This window comes from Plutella xylostella, chromosome 21, assembly GCF_932276165.1.
Source record: "Plutella xylostella chromosome 21, ilPluXylo3.1, whole genome shotgun sequence".
NCBI lineage: Eukaryota > Metazoa > Arthropoda > Insecta > Lepidoptera > Plutellidae > Plutella > Plutella xylostella.
The window spans coordinates 6,060,270-6,072,085 of record NC_064001.1 but is presented as its reverse complement, the minus strand read 5'-3'; the positions used below and the strand labels follow the sequence as shown (position 1 = coordinate 6,072,085).

Sequence of the window (11,816 nt, the reverse complement as noted above, 5' to 3'; positions counted from 1 at the left end):
TTAACACATTGGCTTACCCATAATTGTAAATAATAATAAGTATTTAACAAAATAACTAAAATCTTATACAAATGGAAAAAATAAAAATTACTGAGCTAACCCCACTAACTATAATTTTCACCACTTTTTCGCCATAATATCTTACGTCCATCCTTGTCTGATTTAAAGGACTTTTCATCACTAAATATCACCACATTGTTGCACCAATCAAAGTTTAAAATAGTCAGTCGCAAAACGCACTCTGTTTCGACGATGCTGATCGGTTAGAGCAGTTTTCTTCGTCGGCCTCCGACACCGCAACCCAGCAGCACGCAAGTGAACCCGTACGGTTTGTAGGGATAGATTATGTGTTGTGGCCGTAGAACGGGTGCTGCAGAACGGATCAGCGCTATGTGCAGCTACGATTTCTCGATGGCGTGGTGATGCATCCGTATAGACGACTACTGTCTACATGTCCCGAATCTGCGTATCGGTGAACCCATAATTGAACAGTTCTCCTCTGCAAACAAAAAAAACAAATACTTAGCTTATACAAATACAAATATTCTAACAGTCAAATAAAATATTTGCAATTCTATGTTACTTACCGTTAAACGTCTTGCGATTTCACTAATTGTAATGTTTTGTTCATATAAATACGATTAAGTATCTCCGCCTTTTTGAACATGGTTAAGTGACTTTCCATAGTGACTGCGAAGAGTAATTAATTAAATTGACAAATCACAAAGTGAATCACTTTGCAGACGCAGAGGTGAATTGTCACTAAAACTAAAAACAAATTTCGTTTATTCATATTGTATGAGGGTAGAATGGTTTTAATTCTCAAATGAAGAACGAATCATATATTTTTGGCGAAGAGAAATAGTCGACAGCTATGCAGCTTGTAGTCATTTGTCAGTTTCAAATATATTAATTTTATACTCAACAGCGTTTAAATGAACGCAAAATTTAAATTAAGTTAAATAAAAATAACCATCCGTGGACTCGAACTCACGACCTATGTTTCATTAGTCTAACATTCTACCAATGAGCTACGAAGTGTATAGACACAGGTAGTGAAATTTTGCTTCACATCAATTTTATAACTATTTCACTAACACTACCGGTTGATATTTTTATGTCACAGCTGGTATGCGGGCGTTTGCCTACGCGCAAACTCGTTTGTGCTGTTGTGTGTGTGTGTGGTTTGTTACTGGTGTGTAAACCGATTTCTGCGTTTATGCACACATAGACAACGTTAGTGTGCACACATACACTACGTTAGTGTGCCCTGCCAACCACTTGACGTTGCCGTGTGTACGATTCGGGGTGGCCTTTTTGAGTGATTTTTGACGAGGCATATTGCTGATAACATTTGTTATATAGGTTAATGACGAAGCTATTTGTGGATCGTAGATTTTGAATTGATTTTGATTAGTAGAATTTAAATGAACGAAATATGTATTTTTAATGTGTTAATTTATGTGAATAAAGTTAAAAGTTAAAATAGAACTACCTATAATATTTCATTGATAAGGCAAGTAAGTATTAACAGTATATTTCCTTTGGCCGCCAGTTTTGAAATACCGTATTATGGACCGCGTGTCCGAGTGTCTTTCTGAGTCCTTTTATATCTGGAAGGTGTCTCGAGACTCGAGACATGTACTTAGGTGTCGCGTTCTAGTAAAAAACCTAATTTGATTGTATCAAACGAATGATTTTATTAAAAAGTAAACTTACTTTCTATGCTTCTTATAGTTAGGTGACCGGTCACGATCCCGCTTCTTCTTCTTCCCTTTTCTCTTTTTATCTATATCTCTCTTTCCATCTGGGGACTTATTCCTATGCTTTTTGCTCTTCACTTTTTTGTATGAATCTGAGCTATCCGACTCTGAGCTGTGGCGTTTTTTTTCTTTATAATGTCGGCGCTTTTTTTCGGAATCCGATATTGAGCTTAGGGAATCATTACTACTGTATTTCTTCTTTTCCTGTTTCCTTTGTCGAGACCTATCTTCGCTGCTAGAAGAGTCCCGTCTTCTTCTCTCTTCCCTTCCTCTGCCGTTTGGGCTGTCTCTTTTCCTCCTACTTTCTTTGTCTATGTCATCATGTCTCCTGTCCTCTTTCCTCGCTACATTCGACTTGGAAGCGCTGTCTCTGTCTGGCCGAGGTGACTCCCGTCGGGATGTGCTTCTCTGTGGCTCGTTGTTCTTGTACTCTTCGTATTTGTCTGCATCTGTTGATAAAGAAATGGAAACTTTTAAATAAATAACATCTTTATTGTTATAAGACTTAATAAAAGGTCACAGTAGGTGAAAATCGCTGATATAAAACATGTTAGTAAAACCCTAAAATAGTAAATTTGAATTCGCAATTTACACTTTTTTAAACAATCTACTATTGAAGTTATACAAGCACCTGTCCAAGTGTGCAGTTATAAGCCCCTTCGGGAGACGCTAAGCTCGCGCAAGCAAAACTCTATATCTTCCGAAGATCCACCAATCTCTTGGTAATCTGTAGGAGAAAAGAGCACTTGTAGGTTTGTGTTTAAGTCTAGACAGACAGCCGGCGTTAGCGTGGCGCCCAATGTTCTAATACGTCACATTACATACAGGGACAGACGTGGAAAAGGACGTTCAATATGGTATTGTTCATCTGGACAGCCAATAAACAAATCATTGGCGGATTATCGGATTGACGAGGCGCTATTGCTGCGGTGCGATATATATTTTAAATGTACCGGGTTTATACAATGCCTAATGGTAAACTTAAAAACCAGACATCTAGTTCTTTTCAAAACAAAATTATAGGGGGTCGAAAATGGCCTCAACTGCTTCGAGAAAAGGTCACGCTTCGGCTGTCTGCCTAGACCTTTACCGAAACGCTTGGACAGTACTTATATCTACAACATAATACTGTTTTATAATAAACGTTTCAAATCGCAACACCAGTGTGTGGTTCAAAGTTCTTTTTGGGATTGACTTGACCTGTTAGTTGATGAAAAACGTGCGGTGTTGCTGATGTGTATTCTGAGTAGACAGCACTGGCATGTTGCATCGCGCCCTCTGTACTCTATGGTTTGGGTTTTTCACCAATAAAATGGCGGCTAACAAGTAAACACATATTTCTATTATTTATTATTATCTTAGCTAACCCGCAAATACTTCAGTTACACAGGAGAAATGTCGATAATGTCGATATTGGTTGGACGAGGAGTGCTTTTATAGGGATAGACTTGTGTCCAGCAAGGACCCATGACTAATTATGATTAAATCACGGGAAATGATGTCATCATCAGCCTGTAGCAGTCCACTACCGGACGTCGGCCTCTCCCAAAGCACGCCACTGGATGCGATCTATAGCTTTCCGCATCCAATCATTACCAGCTACCTTTCGTAAGTCGTCGTGTTTTTCGCGGTCTCCAAGAAATCATGTACCTTGACCAAAATAGTAAGAATGGATTTATAGCAATAGGCCAATAGCGGCCGAGTGTCATACATAGCGCGCACTATATCCCATTCCACGGGGAAAGACATCATACAAACAAAAACTACCCTTATTTGAATGAAATTAATAAGGGTCCTTTCAGATGTCTTTCCCCGTGGAATGGGATATAATAGCCTCTCATGGTTTTGCTAAATCCGCGCGAGGCCCTTACCTACATAGTATTTTGCGCATTAATCAAGATACATAATTTCTATTGTAGGTACCGTGAACCATTTCTATCCTTACCTTCAGCACAAACATTTAGATCTATACTCTGAGTTGCAGAAAGGAACGTTAAGCTAATGTCGGCATTGAATTAATGTCAGTCTCTTTCTGTCCTTATAATGTCAACGCAAGGCAGCTATACATTTATCGTAGACATTAACAGGTCGACATTAGCATAAAGTCCCTTTCTGCAACTCAGCGTCAGACACAAAGGTGGAAAATCGATAAATAATTTATTATTACATACTCATAAGCTCTATTGATGTAATACGTAGGTGGTCTGAAAAGTTTCCGACCTCAACGTGAAGATGGCAGCACACATCAATTAAAGTCAGGGAATGTAATGGTGCATCTTTTGACAGCAACACTTCAAAGTTTTTAGCGATTTTTGACGCGCGGTTTTTATTTGACAGTCGCTTGAGTGAGTCGATCTTGAAGTCGAAAATCTTTGTCCTCCGAGCGCAGTTTTTAGTTGACTGAACAGAAAGAAGTCGCTTGGGGCTAGATGTTATGGTCAGATTGCGCCAATGCTTGAATTTCAGATGTCTTGGATTCGCTGTCGCTTAATGAGTCGCTTCCTGCCATCAACATTAATAATCAATTTTTAAATTTCTGTTTCAATTATTGTTCCTCTGTTTCTGTAAATTTCTTCTGCTTTGTCTTTCTATAAGTATACCTTAAAAAACAGTAGTCAATAAAAATTACAGTAATAGCTTACAAATTTGCCAAATTCATTTGCTCTTACTATACTATGTACCTACCAGCCATTTTGACAATAGCATCAGTTATGTTATCAAGTGAAATAAAGTCCAATCCCGCAGATTTTTACTCCAACAAATACTTGTGTATGTGGTAAATTAGTTTCCTTTCACGGCTATGGATAGTTTTCGGCATTTAGAAACACAAAAAAACTCACAAAAGCTATAATAAACCCTACGCATTGACAGCACCACAGTTTGACAGCAATAGACAAATGACATTTTGAGTTAATGATACCACTGCAAGAAAAAAGTTCTATTGCTTTTCCGCAATATGGCGAGGGTTTTTATATTCCTGGTTTGGCTTTACAACATAATACTGTTTTATAATAAACGTTTCAAATCGCAACACCAGTATGTGCTTCAAAGTTCTTTTTAGGATTGACTTGACCTGTTAGTTGATGAAAAGCGTGCGGTGTTGCTGTTGTGTATTCTGAGTAGACAGAACTGGCACGTTGCATCGTGCCCTCTGTACTCTTTGGTCAACTCTATGGTTTGGGTTTTTCACCAATAAAACGGCGGCTAACAAGTAAACACATATTTCTATTATTTATTATTATCTTAGCAAATCCGCAAATACTTCAGTTGCACAGGAGAAATGTCGATAATGTCGATATTGGTTGGACGAGGAGTGCTTTTAGGGATATACTTGTGTCCTGCAAGGACCCATGGCTAATAATGATTAAATCACGGGAAATGATGTCATCATCAGCCTGTAGCAGTCCACTACCGGACGTCGGCCTCTCCCAAAGCACGCCACTGGATGCGATCTATAGCTTTCCGCATCCAATCATTACCAGCTACCTTTCGTAAGTCGTCGTGTTTTTCGCGGTCTCCAAGAAATCATGTACCTTGACCAAAATAGTAAGAATGGATTTATAGCAATAGGCCAATAGCGGCCGAGTGTCATACATAGCGCGCACTATATCCCATTCCACGGGGAAAGACATCATACAAACAAAAACTACCCTTATTTGAATGAAATTAATAAGGGTCCTTTCAGATGTCTTTCCCCGTGGAATGGGATATAATAGCCTCTCATGGTTTTGCTAAATCCGCGCGAGGCCCTTACCTACATAGTATTTTGCGCATTAGTCAAGATACATAATTTCTATTGTATGTACCGTGAACCATTTCTATCCTTAAGTACCTTCAGCACAAACATTTAGATCTATATTCTGAGTTGCAGAAAGGAACGTTAAGCTAATGTCGGCATTTAATCTATGTCAGGCTCTTTCTGTCCATAATGTCAACGCAAGGCAGCTATAGCAGCATATAGGTCTTCGCACATTATAACAACTCCACGCCAATGCGGCAGCAACTATACTCACACTCCTTTAGTTTTTCTAGACATTTAGTGTACGATGCGTAGGCCACTCGTTGTACACTACTTTATAATCATTTTTTAAATTAAACCTTGAACATATGACACAGGGCTTAATATCAATGTCTAGCATAGAGTCGAGACGCCGGTGAGTTGTTATAATGTGCGAAGACCATATAACAGTAGGCCAGTGATGACCTACGATGCCGAGACGTGGTCTCTAACTTTAGGCCTCTTGAATAGGCTCAGAGTCACCCAGCGAGCTATGGAAAAGGCTATGCTCGGCGTATCTCTACGTGATCGAAACAGAAATGAAGAGATCCGTAGAAGAACCAAAGTAACCGACATGGCCTATCGAGTCAGTAAGCTGAAATGGCAGTGGGCGGGACACATTGCTCGAAGGTCTGATGGTCGATGGAGCAGAAGAGTCCTCGAGTGGAGACCACGTACCGGCAAGCGCAGCGTTGGGCGGCCCCCCGCGAGATGGACGGACGATATAGTCAAGTCCGCGGGGAAGCACTGGATGCGGGCCGCCTCCGATCGGACAAGGTGGAAATCATTGGGGGAGGCCTATGTTCAGCAGTGGACGTCCTATGGCTGAGATGATGATGATGATGATGAAGGCAGCTATACATTTATCGTAGACATTAACAGGTCGACATTAGCATAAAGTCCCCTTCTGCAACTCAGCGTCAGACACATAGGTGGAAAATCGATAAATAGTTTATTATTACATACTCATACATAAGCTCTATTGATCTAACATGTCATTTGCGCTAGAGTGGGTACATCCATAATAATAATATACAGGATGGATAGATTGAAAGGGCATTGGAAGGAAACATGAAGATTTAAAGTAGTTTGAAGTAGTTTCCATTCAGGGCCAGATTTAATCTTTCCACTCTGTATTTATCTCATTTTCTAATTGTACTTGTAAAATGATGGCGATTCTAAAGGCACAAATTCTTATATTAGAGCTGTCAAAGCCTTCATTTCTTCAATTAAAATTCGACTCTATGATTGTTCACGTAAGTGTAATTTTTTGCTAGCAAAATTTATAGTTTGACAGCTTTAATATTAGTATTTCTGCCTTCAGAATAGCAACAAAATGTGCACTTACTGATAACCCTGGAGGACTTGTCAAACTCTAACTTGGAGACGGGCTGCATCATGAACTCGCTGAGGCTCACCGTCTCCTTCTTCACCGAGATGTCCACCATCACCCGCCCGTTGTCTTCATCCAGACTCACCACCTGGAATACCATGTTTGGTTTCTTAGTATAGTTAGCCATAGGGATTGACAAGCTAATAAATAATAATAGTTAGAAATATTTATATGGTTCTTCTAAGAGAGGTGGCAAGATAACGAAACATTTATTTGACATACAGACAGCACCAACAAAAAATACAGAAAATTTAAAAGTACAAAACAAGAACAAAACACAGACAATAATACAAATCAAAACAAAAAATAAGTTGCTGTCCAGAGCGTACAAAAAGACACCAGCTCAGCATGTGCTGTAGACAATAAGGCCACAACGGTTTTCAGCAAGCCCAACAAGCAACATGTTTCGTTTATAAGTATAGTTAGAGAAAGGGTTGATAAGCTGCGCGTAATAAATATTTGTACTCTATGGTATTCTAAGGAAGTTGGTGGAAAACACTATAGCCGGACAAAGGTTATGTCTGGTGGGTAAATGGATTATCCTCACAGATTAAGGTGGCCAGACGTACAAAGGTTTATACTTACACTTTGCTTGCATCGCTTTAATTGAATATAAAAAGGCATTGAAAGTCTAATAAATCCTAACTAATATTATAAATGCGAAAGTAACTGTGTCTGTCTGTTACTCTTTCACGCCAAAACTACTGAACGGAATTTGGTATAAAGATAGTCAATGCTGATCCCTGAGACCCTGAGAAAGAACATAGGCTACTTTTTATCGCGGTATTCCCACGGGAAAATCTTTTAAGGCGAAGCGAAGCTCGCGGGAACAGCTAGTAATTTATAATAATGGGCGACAAATACAAGCTCCCTACTCTAAAATCTCTACACAGCACAAGTGGAGACTATGGGATGGTAAAATGAGTATTTATACATAGATACAATGACTGAAATACAATATGAGGCCTCTGTGTGCAGATGACATAAAACCATAGTGTGATGAACAGTAAATCAATAAGTCCATGGTGCTTGTGCGTTTGTACTCACAAACTCTACTCTTCACTTTAATCAGGGAACAAGCCATACCATTTTCTCATTTGTAATGTAACTGATGATGATAGTGATTAATTAAGCCTTAAACACTATTAAAAAACTAATATCTATTAAAAATAAAAAATAAAAACAGTAACCTTTCCATAAAATCCACTGTATTTGCCCGATGTGATCTTGACAAAGGCATTTTTAACAATAGTGAGTTCCTCCTCTCCTTTGCCGGCCGCTTTCTTCTGATTCTGCTTCACCATTTTGTCCGCGCCCAGACCCAAGCCTTTGGGACGTAGTTGAGGCTCCTTGAATTTGGCCCTGAAATTTTTATTGAAACAAGTATTAGCACACTTTTAGTATTTTTTGAGGTACCTTCATATTGTTATTTGAGCTTGTTGTGTAGTAACTGCCACAGATAAAAAAAAAACTATGTTATAGTAACTGAACTCCAATTTACAGTTGAAATGTAGTGTGGCTGCTGGCTATTTGACATCAATTATGGTTACAAATATGGTTGTGAAACATCCTGTAGGTAATAATTTTAGTTATAAACAGGCAAAAAAAAAATATATGAAATTATGAAACATAACGTTACTTAACTGTTCTTTGCCAGGTGCCCAGCCCATACCTCTCAGCATTGCCAATCCAAAATCTTGAATTGGTACTGATTCATAGTCATCCAGGGTGGACTGAAATCATACAAACAAAATTATAAGTGGATGAGGTGATCAATGATAACATTAATTTCTAGATAACATAAAAATATATCTTTATTGTAATAAGAAAAAAACATACAAGGTGGGGTAGCCCTGGTTCCTAAACAAGATAGTCTGTTTATGTAAGACAAAGCCATAATTAATGTTACAACAGTTATTCTCAAATAGATTTGCTGTGACTGTTTTAACTGAGAAACCCTAAATGGTTGGTTAAGTTAGAAAATGCATGTCAACCATAAATATTTGAGTCTGTTATAGGAAAACAATAATCATAGTAATGTTTTATCAAATAGGTATATGGAGCTAAGGAAGAAGACAGACATTTATTTAGGTATCATGTGTGTATTTATATTGTATAGGTAGGTATATATTATTATTTCCGTTAAGTACTCAATATAGACCATCTTCTTTCGTTAAAGCCTTAAGCACTACCAATCACTTTTTCAACATCACCAAAGGTTAACTGGTAGAAAATGCTGCTAGCATTAAGTTCGCCTTTGTACTAATTTGCTTAGTGCAATAAAGAATTTAATAATAATAATAATAAAGACATCTGGAATGGAAAGAATAACACATACCTCTTTCTGACCGTCTAACTTTGGCAAAGCCGGTATGGGGACAGTTAACTCTGTTTTTTCAACCTTGACAGTCTTTTTTGCCTCCTGAAGAAGTTCCCGAACAGCCATCTGGTCTAGTGTTTCTGCTTCATCCATCGGCTCTTCTTTGACGGTCACTTCAGACTTTACATCAGCTGTCAGTGGTTCCTGTACCGCACTCTCCACTTCTTCCGCAATTTGCTTCAGTCTTTCAGCAGTTATGAGGGTGTTTGGCTTCATTGGAATTATCAGAGGTGCTTTTTCTTCTATCACTTCTCCACTGTAATAGGAATATCAATACTTACTGCAGTTAATTGTGAACTTTGAGTTGTACAATGTGGGTGAGGCAATATTTCTAATTTTACCATTATACATGTATACTTTTTGAAAAACAAATCGGCACCAGCATGGGAAAGGCTATGAGGTGACGATTTATTTTCCCGTTGTGTGCTACGACGTAACGAAGTTAATGAATAAAACTTACCCTATTATTTTGATAGCTTGTTCTTCTAAGCATTCTATGAACTCTTTCTTCTCCTCAATAACGGGTTTCACAGCCTTCTTTGTCATCTTAAAGCCGAAGCTGATCTTTTTGCCCTCCATTGTAAACGTTATTGTTTATTTACTTTGTATATTTACGAATATTAGCCAAGACCTAAATCAGTATCCAGATTCACATTTTCAGGTGAACAAACATGAACTTTAACTATTTTTAAGGAATGGATATTATTTTCTATCGCAAAAAGTAAGTAAAATAAATAAATTTTAAAATCGTAAAAAAGGAAGCGAAGCGATCGAACGATAACCTCAAATTCAATACGTCAAGCTAAACGTCAAGTCACACAAATTGTCACAAATGTCAATGTTTCTGTCAAAATTACACAGAGTAATAAAATCAACCATAGAGTGTGTATTTTATAATTCTCAAAATAATAACTTCTTTAAACTTCACAAAAAGGATTTCAGTGACCCTCATTTGGTTGAAAAATCTCTGACTTGTCGTTAGAGACGTACCTAGTTATGTTCCTTGCTTAGAGTAGCCTCTGTCTCTAACCTTAGGAGTAAGTTATTGTTGAACCACCCTATCTCCTGCGAAAAATCTTTTTATGGTCATACTCATACAATAATAACAGTAACAAATACCTAAAAGTGATAGGTAGGTAAATATTAAGATTGCGTTGTATAATAACATTATTTATTACTCTATGGATGAGGCATCTTTGAAGGTTTGAAGGAGTGCCGTGCCGCATTTTCCTCTGAGAACCATAGATCCTACCTTTCCTGAGTATTTTCCAAGGACTTGTATTTCCATAGAAGGTGTTTGTACTTGGATTGCCATATTATAGGAATTAGGTACCTACTTATGAATATTTCGCCAGTACACCATGAAGTACGATTTTATTCGAGCGCATGCCATTTTACACCTATACCTCAATGGGTAAGCTTCATAAGTACAGTGAAACTATAAAGTCCTGAAATTAAATGAGGGCACTGCTATCTTTCATGTAGCAACCCTATATAGCGAAACATAACTGACTTTGATACTTGAAATTTTGCCTGTTAATTTCCTACCTATTTATGTATTTTAAAAACAACTTACCATCCACAAAAATAGCTCTTATTCAAGCTAGAAGGTGTTAATATGAAGGCTTTAATAGTGAAACCAATAAATATTTATTTAGATAACGTTATTACAACTGTATAAAAAAACTGGATCTGTTGACGAAGGGCACACATAGTAAAGACATCAATTTCTCTTTTTGGACGGCCAGTTCTGTTTCTTCCAGGAGTTAGAAATATTCCATATTTTGCCCTCTTTGGCACGCTGGTCCGATATAAACTATAAAATAAAATAAAAAAATCGTTTTGAGGTACACAATGCCCCCCAAATTCACACAATGTGAATTTAGTAAGTAAACAAAAAATATATCTTCAAGTATCAAAATGTTAAGGTTTGACTCAACTGAAACCAGATGAAAACTACAATCAGTAGTATGTAAACAATGTTCGACTTGGGCTCTAAACCTAGGTTTATCGATAAATGAAGCGTTGGTACTAATAAAAAATTAGTTATTACAATTTGTACAATGCTACATACCCGTCATACACGCTGTACAAGCGTAAACATCCTCCAAATTCGACAAAATGTGTCCAGCTTGATGTTCCGCTAAACATTGTATAAAAACTCGATAAATAACTTCACTAGCTTGACAACGAATATTTTTCTTCATCTTCCTAATTGCAACCAAGCGTAAATAGTTGCTTTTATCTAGATTATCCTTATAATTAATAAGAAAATTCAAAAAAACAGCCAACCGCCTATTGACATAAACAATTGTTATGACTTTTATGTTTCTTTTCTAATGGTGCCAGGCTCCTGAAAATTTTAGTTCCTCAAACATTAATTTCAGGACTTTATAGTTTCACTGTAGCTATACACTTTTGTACCTTGTCAATCTAACAATAACAAGCCGCCTATCCATTTATTAAAAATATCATTGGTTATAGGTAGTTAGATACCTAATT

At 37.5% G+C, this 11,816-nt stretch overlaps 1 protein-coding gene across 1 annotated transcript; it reads right to left on the bottom strand.

The window, feature by feature from the left end:
- Nucleotides 1-1,675: 1,675 nt before the first annotated feature.
- On the bottom strand, nt 1,676-10,110 carry LOC105384453 (G-patch domain and KOW motifs-containing protein). Its single transcript, XM_011554686.3, has 6 exons — nt 9,775-10,110; nt 9,273-9,570; nt 8,579-8,667; nt 8,125-8,296; nt 6,890-7,022; nt 1,676-2,212 (listed from the first exon to the last, which is right to left on the bottom strand). Exons 1-6 carry the CDS (start codon nt 9,891-9,893, stop codon nt 1,716-1,718), a joined length of 1,308 nt encoding a protein of 435 aa, XP_011552988.3. The 5' UTR covers nt 9,894-10,110; the 3' UTR covers nt 1,676-1,715.
- Between the last annotated feature and the right edge of the window lie 1,706 nt (nt 10,111-11,816).

Coding starts and splice junctions, on each gene's coding strand:
- LOC105384453 (XM_011554686.3), bottom strand. CDS start 9,893: ATGGAGGGCAAAAAGATCAGCTTCGGCTTTAAGATGACAAAGAAGGCT. Junction 8,297..8,578: donor TGGGCACCTGGCAAAGAACA/GTTAAGTAACGT, acceptor TAAAAATTTCAG/GGCCAAATTCAAGGAGCCTC. Junction 7,023..8,124: donor ACAGTGGATTTTATGGAAAG/GTTACTGTTTTT, acceptor ATGGTATTCCAG/GTGGTGAGTCTGGATGAAGA.